The sequence below is a fragment of the Schistocerca cancellata genome, chromosome 5, assembly GCF_023864275.1.
Source record: "Schistocerca cancellata isolate TAMUIC-IGC-003103 chromosome 5, iqSchCanc2.1, whole genome shotgun sequence".
NCBI classification, from domain to species: Eukaryota; Metazoa; Arthropoda; class Insecta; order Orthoptera; family Acrididae; genus Schistocerca; species Schistocerca cancellata.
The window spans coordinates 507,248,006-507,265,536 of NC_064630.1; the positions used below are offsets into that span (position 1 = coordinate 507,248,006).

Genomic DNA, 17,531 nt, shown 5'->3' on the forward strand with positions numbered 1-17,531 from the left:
TGACAGGGCTTGCTTTGCATGGCCTCCACGTTCACTCCTCCTAACGCCACGCGATTTTTTCCTTTGGGGCTTCATCGAGGATTGTGTGTACGTGCCTCGTTTACCAGCAGACCTCCCTGAATTAAGAAACCGAATTGAAGCAGCTGTTGCTACAATAACTGAAGACATACTTATCAATGTTTGGGAAGAACTCAGCTATAGACTTGATGTGTGCCATGTGACAAATGGTGCTCAGGTTGAACATTTATAAGATTCTTGGTAAAACTGTTTGAGTTCCTCTTTCATTTGACATATCATTTATGACTGTAAGTTTAATATAATAAATATTATAAAGCGTTAAAACCCCGATATTCATTTATAAACACCCTGTACTTATGAATACATGACGATGCAGATTTGTTGCTGCTTTTGCTAGTTGTCCACTAATTGAGGTGAAAGATATTCTTGTGAGAAAAGTCATCTCATCACATGAAAAATTAACCGCATCTTTAGGGTTTGTGTAGTTCCAACAATACATTGGCATAGAAGACCAACAACTCAATTTATTTTTTTATTTATTTAGTTTTCTGCCACAGTTGCATATAATCTCTATTGGTGACTAGTTTTGAAGGCCAGCATTCAATTTCAAACCACTGTCTATATCAGAAGGGATTGCCTTAATCATCATTATTTGCTTTCGGCCTTTGTCCCACTTCAACGCAGGGTCGACCGTCTTACTATGGATTTGGCAATGTTAGTGTCAGAGGGTGGCCAGATGCCCTTCCTGTCGCCACCCCGTACCCCACGGGACGGAATTAGTGTACCCCTGCTGTCTGCGTCTAGTGTAAACCATGAAATAGTGCGAAAGTTTTTCAAATGTCTGTGAGTCGTGGAACTGAGGCGTAACGTGGGGACCAGCCCGTTAGTCACCTAGTGGAATGTGGAAAACCACCTAAAAACCACATGCAGGCTGGCCGGCACACCGGGCCCTCGTCGTTAATCCACCGGTTGGATTCGACCCGGGGCCGGCGCGCCTACCGGCGTCCAGGAAGCAGCGCATTAGCGCCCTCGACTTACCTGGCAGCTGAGGGATCGTCTTAATAAAAATGTAAAATACAAAGTTAAAATATATAATTGTTTTCCAGAATTCTGTGTGTATAGTAGTGCAATACATCGGTTATGGCATATCTGCTTTTATCACATTTGACTGTAACATAATTCCAGTGGAACATTCAAAATACTGGTAAACTGTTCCACTGCGAATGTAGTGTAGTCAAAAATTAGAGGTGCAGATATATATAACCGATATATAGCACGGCTAGGCGCTTTGCCGCCCTATACGAGAATTGAAAGATGACGACGGCTCTTTTTTAGTACTATCGCTCTCTCCAATATCCTCCCCGTCCACCATCACAAACATCGAAAGGCGTAATAATGCAGATTTCCTATTACACTTTTAAACATCAGACGTCCTCATTTTCTGTGGACAGTCTTCCATTTTCATGCTTTGCCTTCAATTCCTTTAAAACTAATTGAAGACAACAAATGCCCTCCATTTCTTTTTTTTTATCCTCAATGTAGAAAGTTCCCAAAATAATTGCAAGAAAATTGACTAAAACAGGATTGGAATTTTTTATGGGGCGAATGAATTTTCCTTGAATTTAGAAATTATGCTGTACTGATGCCGAAGCATCAAACTAGGTAATTTGTATAACCGTGGTGTTATTTCGTTAGTAAACATTTACTGGATGAGGAATAAATTCATGTTTTTCAGCATCCTCTTCTGTCTTCAGCATCCTCTTCTGTCAAAGAAAAGACTTATAAGTAGCTGTTCCGCATGCTTTTGAAAACAATACGGTGTTGAAATTTTTCCACTTTTTCATTGTTTGTCGTCTTTTGCTCAGTTTTTTCGCTGTTTGATTTGAAGTTAATTTTTTTCTGCCCTTTGCCGCCCGTAAAATATTGCCGCCCTAGGCGGCCGCCTAGTCTTGCCTGTGGTAGAAACGGCCCCGCTACTGCTATTGGCGCGCACAGAATGCTGGAAACTCTTCCTGTATTTTAACGTTTGGTATTTTATACTTTGATGTTGTACGATCTGATGTACGCAACTCTCGCAATTGAAAGAAATAACGGATTTAAATTTTGTACCGCTGTAATACTACACCTTTTGATAACTACTTTGAATATTCTTAAGTTTGTAAATTACAGTCTGTCTGGTGGCAGAAGGTTACATTTCTTTCACGTTTTCCATTTGTTATAAATCCACCATTTGTTCAATCGCACTACCGCTACAATCTTTGATTTCTACACGCAAGACTCACTGTGAAGGAGATTGGATCCGAACGTCCTTGCTCACGACGCTACATTACAGTACCAACTTTGATGCATTGTTTTTGACTTGGTAATGCTACATCGCTTTTTTTTATTTTACGCATTCTGATATACCTGAACAGTCCACACACACACACACACACACACACACACACACACAGAGGTTTTATTGCACATGCAAAACCTGTGTAAATAATTTATCGAATGTCTTGATGTGTTTGTTTCGGTCGGTCTCCTAAATGGGTAAACAAATCTCTACTTTCGTTATCCCACGTCTGATTTCACTGCACAGGTGCGCCCGTGCAGGCAAAACTGCCAAGTCACCCTGTATAGAAGAGAACAGTACCGGTATCTTTTGCAAAACCCAGTAGGGCTAGAAGAAATGTTGCAAAAGCATTTAAGGGAAAAAAATTTAAGTATTTCAGCTTGTCATTTTGTGGGGAGAAATTCAAAATAATATTTGAAAATTAGGTAACGGAGGTGGTGCCGCCTCATGCATCCGTTTCCCAACTAGCTCACCGTGTTTCAACATTGAATGTGGCAATAGCTCAGATAATGAATTTTCTTCTTCTTATCTCTTTTAAATCCAATATCCTTAACTCTGTTCGCTGGACCCGTCTGTTTTATAATGTACCTAGTGGATAACGCAAAGATCTCCGCGACGCTGTTCGAATATTAATGCAGATGCGTGTAGATTTCAACCAACGAGTTCCGAAAACGCGTGCCGTGCATGCGCAGTGGTCTGATGGCGCAGTTGCATGCAAGAAAGTTCCAGGTATGTCTACACGATGCCACAGTCGTGCGCAACCGCAGACGCACGGGAATAAAAGGCCTTGCACAAAAATTTGTGGAAAGAACGCATGTACGCATGAGTGTTCTCGTATCCACACGTAGCTTCATTGCGCAAGCACGCTGCCATGAATCTTCTTCTTTGCTTGGAAGCTTGTGTTGCATTTATTGGTTGGTTGGTTGATTTGGTAGAGGGCACCAAACAGCGAGGTCATCGGTCCTGCATTTATTGTGATGAAAAGGCGACACAAAAAGAAAACGCAGAAGCGACTGTAGGTAAAGAAGTATATAAACATCAGAGGTACGTGAAATACAAAGTGATAACGTTTTTTCTGCAACTTTCAGGAGGAGGTCACGACGAAATTTTAAATTTTCAGTTTGGGAAACTGGCAATAAAATTTAGTCAGCAAGTAACTGGCGACTTATGTATTCGTTTGAATTATTTATTCCTCATTTCAGTTCTATTAAATCTGTAACCTGCGATGTTGAATAATTGTAATTTATTGTTTGATTGTTTTATACCTCTACTCACTGTTGGAAATGCGTAAGCTTGTGATTATTAGCATATTTTGTTCCTATACAATATTACAAATTGTATCTATTAGCATCTATAAGTACTGTTCTCACGTATATGGCTCGCTCAATATCGAAGCAGTTTTCTGGCTTACTGGACTAACGGAATACGAATAAATAAATATAAAAGTGATTATTCCTGAAACTGAGAAATACTTTAGGGACTTTCTTAGTCGTTATGTGAAGGTTAATTTACTTTCAGTGCGTCATTTGTATTTAAACATGAAACATGATATACTGATTTGCATCCTTGGACTCGACAGTTTTGGGAATTTCATAGATGCCGAAATCCAGTATAATGGAGGCTGTGTTTTTCAGTTTCGCATTTTTTGCCTCATTTCTATTTTAGTAGATTGTTTTGGAGCTACACTTACCCCATCACTTCTTTTGTTCAGATGTCAGGCATTTCAGATGTGCTTTCAAGTCGCACTAGCATGACTATTCGTCCATAGTATCAAAAAATTTTTGGGTTACTCTTCTGTTTTCCTACTTCGAAACTTACGGTACCTTATTGTTTACAGAAACGTGACCGGAGATTTTTTATGTAATAAGTGACGCTCAGGGCAACACATCTCGAATTTTTATTCCAATACTCTTCAGAAACGGCATTACAAACGACTTTTTCTTTGTCTCTAATCATCTATAAACTTAGTGTGCTTCCCTTGGGAGCCAACAGACACACAAATCGCTTTACAGCATAACCTTAACACACAAATACGAATGGACCCCCACCTGCCCGTCGGTTGCTTAATGGCGCAACATTCCCTCCGAGGACGTGGCAATGAGCTTTACGCTCGGCCCCCATTTCCAGGAAATTACGCATGCACAAAAGCGCATGTGTAGCTGCGCTATTGGAAATTTATGCGCGTGCGCAAAGTTGAATACAAAAAAGGCATTGTGTGGACGCGAATATCCTAACTGCCGTGGTTGTGTGGAACCTAGTGTCGTCGTGTAAACGAGGTTTAATATCGAAATGCAGGAAGAACTGTAGAGGAGCGACGCTTGGAGCAGGAACATACAGATGGTCCTCAAGAAAAAAAAGTCTGACTGCGCAAAATAGGCCGAAAGATCCATAGTCCGCGACTCTTCCGTTGCATGCTGCTGTTTACAATTCGTCACCTTTGGTCTTAGTCATTAGGGTGATAATATTCACCGTGGTGTACGGTAGTCAATGAGAATCGCCGACTCTAAAGGTTTCTTTCGGCGGAAGATACGAGTTAATTTTGGTCTCACTATAGATAGCGCGAGATTATTACTTGCTATTGATCTGGCTATTAGGGTTTTAACGTAGTTTACTGATTTTCGTATATTCCTTTTCTTTTCGAAGTTCTATGATTGTGGTTGGATTGGCTTTTTATAGCGCAGCTTAAATCGCTGACTGAAACAAGCACCAATCACATTTAAAGTTATCATTGTCGCTTAATATGTGGTTCTGCCCCCTAAAAAATTGGTTGTGCTGACGTAGTTTGTTGCAGCCGAAGTCTAAGTTGTATTGGAATGTGATGATTTATTTGAGAGTCGGCGAAGCCAACAGACGTGAACACCAAAAATGATTGTAGCCACAGATGATCTGTAGTGTAGTCTGAATGGGTCAACAGAAGCGTCCGATCTTACCCGTCGGCTTTGACCCGTGACGTAAGCGTGTTGTGGTGTGTGACGTCATTACGGCGCGGAGTTTGATTTGCGATTGTGGCGTGTTTGTAGATGTCTTGTTTTTGTTTGTCGTGCTCTCTGGTGGTGTGTTCATGGTTTTCGTTTGTTTCGTTTGTTTCGTGTGGTGGGGTCAGTTTTCTGTTGCTCAGGTGTTGGATTTGAAGCGGAATTTCTATTAGTGAGTTAATGGTTAATTTAATGCTCATTGCTGTACGTCGGGTGAGTTTGTTATTGAGTGTATTTGGTTGTGGTTTTTTGTTCAGGAATGGATATGAAAGACCGCCTTAACAGTGTTCGGTTGAGGGCGATGATGGGGGAGACAGCTTTAGAGCTGATTAAATTTCTTCAGCTATTTGGCTTAATTGCCGAGGTCGTGAAGTGCGGTGTGTGCCGTGAACCTATGAAATTGGTTAAAGTTCCGGACTCTCGGACCAGGGACGGATACATGTGGTGTTGCCGGAAAGATGGCGTATGGCGTTCTGTAAGGCGTGGTACCTGGTTCGAGAAGTCTAGATTGGCCATGCGTGAGATTGTGCTTATTAGTGAACTGGTGAAGCCCTGGAATATCAGCAAAAGAAAACGATTGTTGTAACATATTGATGTGTAACATAGCCCGAGGTCTGTTTTCATCGTTGCAACAATCTACAGCATGTGGGTCTCGCTTCCTAATTTCCTGCAATTTCCGAGGATATGGTTAACTTGGGACCCAACAGCACAAAATACCAGCACTATTCATTTATAGAGCATAGGAAATTCGAATAAATAATCTAATAAGCTACCCAAAGCCAACTCACCATTTGTTGTGTTCACTTTTCATCCGACAAATGCGAACTGGTATGAACAGCAGCATTCAGCAGAAGAGCTGTCGGCTAAAGTTATCTACTGGACCATATCCCCCCCTCCCTCCCCCTCCCCCCAACCGAAATCTTGGTTGTGGTGACAGACTGATCTGTAGTGCAGCCTGAGGTCTATGTTGTGTTGATAGGTGACTATTTGGTTGTGAGTTGGCAAAGCCAATGAATGTGAATCTGATGGACACCATTGTACCCTTCAACCATTACTAGTGGCAGTATTGAAAAAAAAAAAAAAAAGTCAGAGTTTGATGAAATTTGACACAGAGTTAACTTACATATAGACTAGCAAAAATAATCCAATTTATTTCAATACTTCGACTCATTCTGAAAATACAGCAATGCGATGCTGTCAAAAAATGCTACACTGGCATAATTTCAAATCACAGTAGTGACTCTCCCAATTAGGCTAAAGTGATGGGAGATGTCATTTTGCAGCATTTTCATGAACTTTCCTGTGACAAACAACATAATATGGGCTTGAGATGAAAACTGTTTTTCAAATTTAAATTTTAATTCAACAAAAAATGCTTCTTAAAAGTTTTAAAAAAAAATTATACATGTCACTTCACATTATAGTTTTCTAATTCCCTGAATACGAAAGTAGAATTGTGATAGGTTCACACTTGTATAAAATTTCAAAAATACATATTTCACTAAAAAGAATTACATATTGCATGATCTTCAGGTGGAAATAAAAAATGTTACATGCTTTTGTGGACTTCAAATATTTTTCAAGTTACTACACACTGGACCCATTTTAACAAAAATATCATGTAAAATCAACATACACATAAAGTAAACTATGACAGCAATCATCTGCTTTATCATGAATGAAAGTGTATTTGACCATTGTTTCAGCCACACATATGTCGTACTTTAGCCTTACAAAAAAAGTTTCAACACTGTTATTTTTCGTGACTTCACATTCCATGATTTCAATAAGTTTTTAAATCAACTTAACTATGACAAATTAACAATATTCCAAGTATTTCCAGTTCTTTGGTGACTAAACAGAATTTACAGTGCACATTTACCATACAAACAACCTCACAGTCATGCCAATCTAAAAGAAAAGACTGAATTCTTGACAAAATATTTCAAGTTCACCCACTGTTTCAACTTATCCAATTTTACAGCATTCAGTGTAATTTAATGTTTACTTCTCCATAAATTGTTCAACAAAACTGCCAATTTCAGTGATTCTGATATAGCCTAGCATTTCCAAATTTTTTTTCCTCCTTGTCTGCCAGGCACCTCCGCCACTACCTCAGAGTCCACCACCTGCCACTGAAGAGGAACTAGCTAGGAGTACAGATGATGAGCTAAGTGGTGATCTTCTGCAGGTAAAGCAATGGTGATAGATAATCTCTCATTATTCATTACTGGAAAGTAGTTTTTATCAAATTATATTTTTACACACACTGTATTACTTTGGTTTCTCCAAACTATCTCATTCTAATTCAGTGCAATGTGTTGCTGAGGGTTGCAAACATTGTGTCAGATGAGACTGATGAAACATAATTGTTGAAGCTTTTGTGGACACTTGATGTATTGGCTGTTGGCTTTACTCTTAAGATCTTCAGTTGTCAACACTGATGAAAGTTAAGAAACCAAAACGCTATCTCACACAAGTATGTGGCATCTTTGTGTCCATTGCAATGATTGCTCAATATTTGATACTGTTCACCACACTGCATTCACCATTGTGCCTGGTAACAACACTGACATTAGCAGCTAACACACATCTGTGACCGTTCTACCTGTTGCAGAGAATGGCAACTCAGATCATTTACATACTTGATGGTGTGTAGTGAACAAAGTTACATTAACACTTGACCATGTCTCCTGGGTATTTCACTCCACTCCCCTCCCCTTCCTCCTCCCTCCAGACAGTGTTCTTTTAATCTTCTCAGACTTCCTTCCACGTGGCTGCACTGAAATTCTGTAATGCTTTGATGAGAGTGATACAGAAACAGCGGAATTTAGATGCAGCAATCTGGATGGAAGCCCGAGAAGATTTCATCAGCAGTAGAGGCTGGGAAAGTCTACATTCACATAGTGTACATGAACATGTAAATACGACAGTCTTAAAAAATTCACTTGTGAAATGTACTGCATGTTTTATTTTTATATTAAATGCAGATCTACATATGATCATTGCTGATTGCAACAATTAATTATATGTTGCCTTTGTGATGGAAAGCTGGAATAAATAATCCTTTTAACTGTAACACTGATGTTCTTTGCTGTGATAGTGTCACATTTTGTCAAGACAGTGGCCCAACTGCTTTCTGTGCGTAGAGATTAACTTAGCATATTACATTACTAGAAACTTAATGAGGGTGTGACAAGAAAGTCATGTAAACTAAAGATATGCAGAAAAGAGTATACAAATGACCATCATAATACAATCATGGCTCGTATAAAATGGGTCAGAGGTATCGAATCCCCTGTCTTGCTACAACAGTACACTTCTAAACATTGTAATAACGGGGAAAAAAATATTTATTTATTTACTTATTTTTATACATATATTACAATGTTTACAAGTGTACTGTTGTAGCAAGACAGGAGATTCAATACCTATGACCCATTTTATTACTTTAATAATAATAATAATAATAATAATAATAATAATAATAGCAATAATAATAATGAAAATAACCAGTTATTGACAATACAATGTAAATGGATAGCTAAAAAAGATATACTTACCAAGTGGCGGTTGGGGAAAACACACACACACACACACACACACACACACACACACACACACACACACACACTGATTTAATTATTACAAGCTTTCAGAGCCAGTGGCTTCTCCTTCTGGCACAAGAGTTTAAAGGGAAGGAAGATGGCTGAAGGAAAAGGACTGGAGAGGTTTAGGGAAAGGGGTTAGAAAAGTCATCCAGAAACCCAGGTCAGGGGAGACTTACCAGATAGGATGAGAAGGAAAGACTGATTGTTGAGGACTACACCAGACGAGATTTGAAAACCTGAGAGCTTAATGGTGGAAGATAAGGTAATATGCAAGGCAGAGATTACTGTTAAAACATCGTCCACAAGTTAATAAGAGTGAAATGCTAAGTGTGTTATATGTAACAGAGGTGGTGGGGGGGGGGGGGGGGAGGGAGGGCATAAAAAGAGACAAGTCAGAAAATGAAATGTGTGGAAAAGTAAGATCGAGTGAAGAAAGGAGTAGTTACTGTGAAGAAATGCTGAGACAAAAGAAGTTAATGTAAATTAAGGCCAAGTGGCTGGGGAGAACCAAAGACATGTAGTGCTCGTTCCCACCTCTATGCTTATTCATCCTGAATGATAACTGGGTGGCAGTCATGCTGATGTAAAAAGCTGAACTGTGTTTACATAACAGCTGGTATGTGACGTTTCATTTCACAGTTGGCTCTCCCTTTCATAGTGTATGTTTTGCCAGTTACAGGGCTGGAATAGGTGGTAGTAGGAGGGTGCATAGGGCAAGTCTTGCAATGGGGACAATCACAGGGGTAGGAGCCATAGGGTCGGGAGATGGGTGCAGAAGGAGTGTAGGATCTGACAAGAATATTGTGGAGATCAGGAGGGCAACAAACAGCTATTCTAGGTGTGGTGGGAAAAATCTCAGACAGAATGGATCTCATTTCAGGGCATGATTTTAGGATGTCATGGCCTTGTCGAACTAGCTGATCAATACATTCAAGATCAGCATAATACTTAGTGACCAGTGGTGTGCTCTGAAGATGTTTTTTGGAGGGTTCAACAGTACCAGAATTGGATGTAATGGCCCAGGAAATCTTCTTGAGCTAGGCTGTTGAGATAATTACATCCAGTGGAGTCTGAGGTGAGAATGGTGGAGTATTGCTGTAAAGAGTCTGCATCTGAACAAATGCGTTTGCCTCGAGTGCCAAGGCTATATGGGAGGGAATGTTTCACATGGAAAGGATGGCAACTGCCAAAATGTAAGCACTGTTGTTTATTAGCAGGTTTGATGTGGACAGATCCCTCCAAAAAACTTCAGAGCACACCACTTGTCACCCGGTATTATCCAGGTCGTGAATGTACTAATCAGCTACTTCAACAAGGCCATGACTTTCTAAAATCATGCCATAAAAGGGGATAAATTTTATCTAACAACTTGCCCACCACACCTAGAACAGCTTTCTGTCACCCTACCAATCTCCGCAGTATCCTTGTCAGACTCTATGCTCCTTCTCCACCCCTTTCTCTACACTATGGCTCCTTCCCCTGTGGCCATCCCCATTGCAAGACTTGCCCTATGCATTCTCTTCCCACCATCTATTCCAGCCCTGTAACTGGCAAAACATATACTATGAAAGAGAGAGCCAGCTGTGAAACAACACATCATATACCAGCTGTATTCCCTGCCGGGTTGGGGATTTTCTCTGCCCGGGGACTGGGTGTATGTGTTGTCCTCATCATTTCATCAACATCATTTGTGACAGTGGCTAGAAAGAACTGTGTAAAAAAAATTGGACTGTGTAAAAATTGGGGCTTTTCACAGGTGCTGATGATCGCACAGTTGAGCACCCCACAAACCAAACGTCATAATATACAAGCTGTTATGTAAACACTGTTCGGCCTTTCATCGGCATGACTACCACCCAATTATCAGTCAGGATGAATAGGCATAGGCAGAGGGTGTGTACGTGCAACACACAATATCCTGTTGCAGAGCATGTTGTACAACAAGACAGTCATAATCTCGGTGCCTATTTCACTACATGCGCAATCAGGATTCTTCCCCCTTGACACCAGTTTCTCAGAACTCTGCAGGTGGGAACTAGCACTACAACATGACCTTAATGCTCACCAACCACCTGGTCTTAATGTATGTTAATTCTTTCTGTTCAGCATTTCTTCACAGTAACTAGTCCTTTCTTCACTCCATTTTAGTTTTCTACATCTTTCAGTTTCTGAGCTGTCACAGTCCCCCCTCTGACCTCTGTTACATACAATGCACTTAGCTTTTCACTCTTATTAACTTGTGTACAATGTTTTAGTTGTAATCTCTGTCTTCCATATTTACCATGTCTTCCACCTATAAGCTCTCAGGTTTTCAAATCTTGTCTGGTATAGTCCCCAACAATCAGTCTTTCCTTCTCATCCTGTCCAGCGAGTCCCCCCTTACCTGGGGTTTTGGGTGGCTTTTCTGAACTATACCCCTTTCTGTAAACCTCTCCAGTGACTTTGACAAAAGGCAGATTATTATGCTTTGCACCTGGGAACAAGAGTCTTAAAAATGACAAAGCTGTTGGTGTGTTACTGTAGTGAGCACCTGTGGAAGGTGTCTGTAGGACAAAATACTGGCTGCTTATACTTCATGACAGAATATGAAGTACAGAGGCTTGCTTGCTCTGTAAAACTGGATTGCAGGCAATCTACAGCCGATCTGATGGCATAGTACAATGCTGGTGCAGGTACAAGTGTTCTGGAGCACACCATTCAGTGCATGTTGTTTAAAATGGGGGCCTGCAGTAGATAACCCCTACTACTCACGAAATCCGAGCTGGCGCACTGGGGGGTGGGGGTAGGGGGGCTCATGGAAGTGACCATAAATGGGAAATGCCTTTACAATCACTTCTATCAACCATTTCACCAACTCCCATCTGGGATTGCATGAATAATCTACACTCCTGGAAATGGAAAAAAGAACACATTGACACCGGTGTGTCAGACCCACCATACTTGCTCCAGACACTGCGAGAGGGCTGTACAAGCAATGATCACACGCACGGCACAGCGGACACACCAGGAACCGCGGTGTTGGCCGTCGAATGGCGCTAGCTGCGCAGCATTTGTGCACCGCCGCCGTCAGTGTCAGCCAGTTTGCCGTGGCATACGGAGCTCCATCGCAGTCTTTTACACTGGTAGCATGCCGCGACAGCGTGGATGTGAACCGTATGTGCAGTTGACGGACTTTGAGCGAGGGCGTATAGTGGGCACACGGGAGGCCGGGTGGACGTACCGCCGAATTGCTCAACACGTGGGGCGTGAGGTCTCCACAGTACATCGATGTTGTCGCCAGTGGTCGGCGGAAGGTGCACGTGCCCGTCGACCTGGGACCGGACCACAGCGACGCACGGATGCACGCCAAGAGCGTAGGATCCTACGCAGTGCCGTAGGGGACCGCACCGCCACTTCCCAGCAAATTAGGGACACTGTTGCTCCTGGGGTATCGGCGAGGACCATTCGCAACCGTCTCCATGAAGCTGGGCTACGGTCCCGCACACCGTTAGGCCGACTTCCGCTCATGCCCCAACATCGTGCAGCCCGCCTCCAGTGGTGTCGCGACAGGCGTGAATGGAGGGACGAATGGAGATGTGTCGTCTTCAGCGATGAGAGTCACTTCTGCCTTGGTGCCAATGATGGTCGTATGCGTGTTTGGCGCCGTGCAGGTGAGCGCCACAATCAGGACTGCATACGACCGAGGCACACAGGGCCAACACCCGGCATCATGGTGTGGGGAGCGATCTCCTACACTGGCCGTACACCACTGGTGATCGTCGAGGGGACACTGAATAGTGCACGGTACATCCAAACTGTCATCGAACCCATCGTTCTACCATTCCTAGACCGGCAAGGGAACTTGATGTTCCAACAGGACAATGCACGTCCGCATGTATCCCGTGCCACCCAACGTGCTCTAGAAGGTGTAAGTCAACTACCCTGGCCAGCAAGATCTCCGGATCTGTCCCCCATTGAGCATGTTTGGGACTGGATGAAGCGTCGTCTCACGCGGTCTGCACGTCCAGCACGAACGCTGGTCCAACTGAGGCGCCAGGTGGAAATGGCATGGCAAGCCGTTCCACAGGACTACATCCAGCATCTCTACAATCGTCTCCATGGGAGAATAGCAGCCTGCATTGCTGCGAAAGGTGGATATACACTGTACTAGTGCCGACATTGTGCATGCTCTGTTGCCTGTGTCTGTGTGCCTGTGGTTCTGTCAGTGTGATCATGTGATGTATCTGACCCCAGGAATGTGTCAATAAAGTTTCCCCTTCCTGGGACAATGAATTCACGGTGTTCTTATTTCAATTTCCAGGAGTGTATGTCCCATGTTTGCTTCTAATGCCAACGCAGTAAGGACGAGAATGTTTGACATGGAAAGAATGGCAACTATCAGAAAGTGTAGTGTTGTTTATTAGTAGGTTTAATGTGGACAGAAGTGTGTAGCTGGCCTTCGGTGAGGGTGAGAACAATATCAAGGGAAGTGGTACAGGATTCGGTATAGGACATATAAAATTTAATTGGGAGAAGGTATTCAGAGATTCCAGGAATTTTAACAGGTCTATGTCACCATGAGTCCATATAGTAAAAAAGTCATAAATGTATCTGAACCAAAGCAGAGGTGGAAGGCACATGGATCCCAGAAAAGCCCCATCCAAGCGATCCATGAAAAGTTTGGCACAGGAAGGAGCCATCCTGGTTCCCATGGCTGTACCCCTGATCTGTTTGTGTATCTGCCCCTCAAAGCTGAATTACTTGTTGGTAAGTATAAAGTTGATTAAGGTGCGTAGGGTGGATGTCATAGGTTTGGAATCAGCTGGGCGCTAACTGAGGAAATGTTCAGCAGCAACAGACAGATTGTGTATGTTGGTATAAAGGGAGGTGGCATCAATAGTGAGAAGCAACATGTGTTATGGGAGTGGGACGGGTGCGGATTTTAGACAATCCAGGAAATGGTTGGTATCTTTGATGTAGGTGGCAAGTGTTTTTACTATGGGTTGCAGGCACTATCAACAATTACTTCACATACAAACAGAGTAAGAGTCCGGCCGTGGAAATCAGGATGGCTCCTTCTTATGCCAACCTTTTCATGGGTCACTTGGTGGGGGCTTTCCTGGGATCCATAAGTCTTCAGCCCATGGTTTGGTTTAGATACATCTTTACCATATGGACTCGGGGTGAGGCTGACCTGTTAAAATTCCTGGAATCTCTGAACACATTCGCCCAATTAAATTTCATATAGTCCTATTCCGAATCCCATGCCACTTTCCTTGATGTTGATCTTGTCTTCATGGAAGGCCAGCTACATACATCTGTCCATAATAAATCTACTAACAAACAACACTACTTACATTTTGACAGTTGACATCCTTTCCATGTCAAACGTTCCTTCCCATACTACCTTGGCGTTAGAGGCAAACATACTTGTTTGGATGCAGATTCTTCACAGCAATACACTACCATTCTCACCTCAGCCTTCACTGGATGTAATTACCTCACCAGTCTAGTTCAAAAGCAGAACTCTCATATCATCACATCCAATCCTGGTACTGCTGCTCTCTCCAAAAAAGAACTTTGGACCACACCATTGGTCACTCAATATTGTCCTAGTCTGGAATGTATTAATCAGCTACTTCAACAAGGCCATGATTCCTAAAATCATGCCCTGAAATGAGATCCATTCTGTCTGAGATTTTTTCCACCATGCCTAGAATAGAATTTTGTTTCCCTCCCAATCTCTGCAATATTCTTGTCAGACCCTATGTTCCTTCTGCACCCATCTCCCTAACTTATGGCTCCTACCCCTGTGACCATCTCCGCTGCAAGGCTTGCCCTATGCACCCTCATACCACCAGCTATACCAGTCCTATAACTGGCAAAACATATACTTCGAAAGGGAGAGTCACCTGTGTCACATACCAGCTGTTGTGTTAACACAATTCAGCCTTTTACATTGGCATGACTAGCAGCCAGTTACCAGACAGGATGAATAGGTGTAGGCAGATGGTGTATACAGGCAACACACAATATCCTGTTGCAGAGCATGCTGTACAACACGACAGTCATGACCTAGGTGCCTGTTTCACCACATGTGCCATCTGAATTCTTTCCCCAGACACCAGTTTCTCAGAAACCCGCAGGTGAGAACTAGCGCTACAACATGTCCTTGGTTCTCACCATCCACTTGACCTTAATTTACATTAATTTCTTCCGTCTCAGCATTTCTTCACAGTAACTACTCTTTTCTTCATTCTGTTTTGATTTTCTACATTTTTCATTGTCTTACCCATCTATTTTTCACTGCCCCCTCCCACCTCTTTTATGAACAATGCACTTAGCTTTTCACTCTTATTAACTCGAGCACAATGTACAAGCAGTTAATCTTTGTCTTGGATATTACTCTGTCATCCAGCTTTAAGCTCTCAGGGTTTCAAATCGTATCCAATGCAGTCCGCAACAATCAGTCTTTCCTTCTCATCCCATCCGGTAGTTCTGGGTAAATGTACCCCATTTCCTAGACCCCTCCAGTCCTTTTCCTTCACACCTATTCACTAGGTCTGAAAGCTTACCAAATTATAATGATCTTTTATGTGTGTTTTCTGCTGCTGTTTGGTGAGTAGATTTTTTTATCTACTCAATGTAATTGTTGATTCAATACACACTTTGTTGTGTTAGATCATACGTTTCACTCAAGCATGCCTCATTATGTTGATTTCAGTGATTGTTAAGTGAGTAAGTGTAGTCTTCCTGCCGTGATCTATTGTTGGGCATATTTTAGAATTTGTAGAGAAAACAATTTGACAGAGAAATACCATTTCAGTTGATGGTTCCTGTAGCTACAGAGAGACTGATTACATCCCAGAGTGCATCTGGTGATCTTACAGATGAAGAACTTGATGATGAAGAAGCTGTGGCTGGCTGGGGGTCTGATGTTCTGCAGCTACCATCATCTCTTGAACTCGATATTCGCATTCACAAAGGAGCAGATTCACTTGGTGAGTGTATTCTGAAAATAAGTGATTAACACTCCATATTTTCTAGTCTGAAAGTCTGACAGTTTTACACAATGTGCAAAATTTTTCAGATGTTAAAATAAGAAGAGCAAAAAATGGAAATACAAAAACAAGGAATAAGCAATGGGTCACATTATGTACTTGTAAAAGTAATGGGTTCTTATAAAAATATTAAATTTTCTTTCAAGTTATAGGAAATGGCACAGTTTGTAACATGATGTGCCTCAGGACTGCAGAAATCTCTTTTACTTTCATAGATTTCATCAAATAAACCAGTAGAGAAAGTAAATAAGCTTTCAATGTATGGTTCGTGAAAAGGCTATTCTAAATAAAATCATACGAAAACAAGTAAGATATTATAAAAATTCCTTTTCTGCAGAAGAGCTATTTTTTATTATATTAATATGCTTCTGGTGAAGCAATTGCAGTAATGGGTCATTGCACTAAATTATGTTTACTGTTAACACAGTCTAATAAATTCAAGAATTAACTTTGCTCACTTTGTTTTATTTGCTGCTTAATACTATATGTCTAAAATGACCATGATCTGACATTTCTTGTATTTATCTTGTCATATGTTTTACACTAAACAGTGGAAAGTCCAGGTTGGAATATCAACAATTATGGGAAAGATGGATTGCTACTCACTGTAAAGATGACATGTTGAGTTTCAGGCAGGAACAACAAAAGATTGTTACACATTAAGCCTTTGGCCTGAGCCTTCATCAGAAAAGAAAAACACACACCCATTCACACATGCAAGCACACCTCTCCACACACATGTGACAGCTATCTCTGGCTGTTCAGGCCAGGCTGAAACTGAAGCCCATTGAATGCGAGCAACAATCCACAGAGGAGTGGGGAAGGGGAAGGGATAGCAGGGGACAGATGGGATAAGGGAAACAGTGCTACCTTTTGTAGCGTGCAGGGTCTAGAGGTGGCAGAGAAGACTATCTGATGCAGCATTGGCTGGCTATGGTGGAAGAGGGAATGGGGAGAAAGTGAACAGAAAGAAGAGCAGCAGAGAAGGGGAGAAGTCGGTGAGTACATTGGCAGAAGCAGTACACAATGAGGGAGAGGATATATGAGTTGGGAAGAGATGATAGGGCACAGGGACCAGAAACTGTTGGGTGGAGTGTGTGGGGTCAGTAGGTTACCCTTGGTTAAGGCCGGGATGATGTCAGGTGTGGAGAATGTGTTGTAAGGATAATTCCCATCTGTGTAGTTCAGTAAAGCTGGTGGTGGAGGGGAGAATCCAGATGGCCCGGGTTGTGAAGCCACCCATGAAATGAAGCAAGTTATGTTCAGCTGCAAGCTGTGAAACAGCATGGTGCATTTGCTTTTGGTATTTGTTTGGTGGTGGCCATTCATCCTATTGGACGTCTGGCTGGAAGTCTTGAAAGTATAAAAATCTGACCAATGATTGCAGCAGAACTGGTACATAACATGGCTGCTTTCATATGTGGAGTGGGCGTCTAATGTGTTATGATAATCCTGTGATACGACTGCAATAGGAATTGCTGGGTGGGTGGACTGGACAGGTTTTGCTCCTGGGTCATCCACGGAGATATGATTCCTGTGGCAAAGGGTT

The 17,531-nt window shown here is 42.1% G+C and overlaps 1 protein-coding gene across 1 annotated transcript in view; it reads left to right on the forward strand.

Moving 5' to 3' along the window:
* Positions 1 to 3,055: 3,055 nt before the first annotated feature.
* LOC126188636 (multiple PDZ domain protein) overlaps positions 3,056 to 17,531 on the forward strand; it is a 1,242,986-nt gene continuing 1,228,510 nt past the window's right edge. The window contains exons 1-3 of the mRNA XM_049930237.1: positions 3,056 to 3,085; positions 7,430 to 7,522; positions 15,748 to 15,922. Of these exons, the coding sequence (XP_049786194.1) occupies positions 3,056 to 3,085; positions 7,430 to 7,522; positions 15,748 to 15,922 (298 nt within the window). The remainder of the gene's footprint in view (positions 3,086 to 7,429; positions 7,523 to 15,747; positions 15,923 to 17,531) is intronic.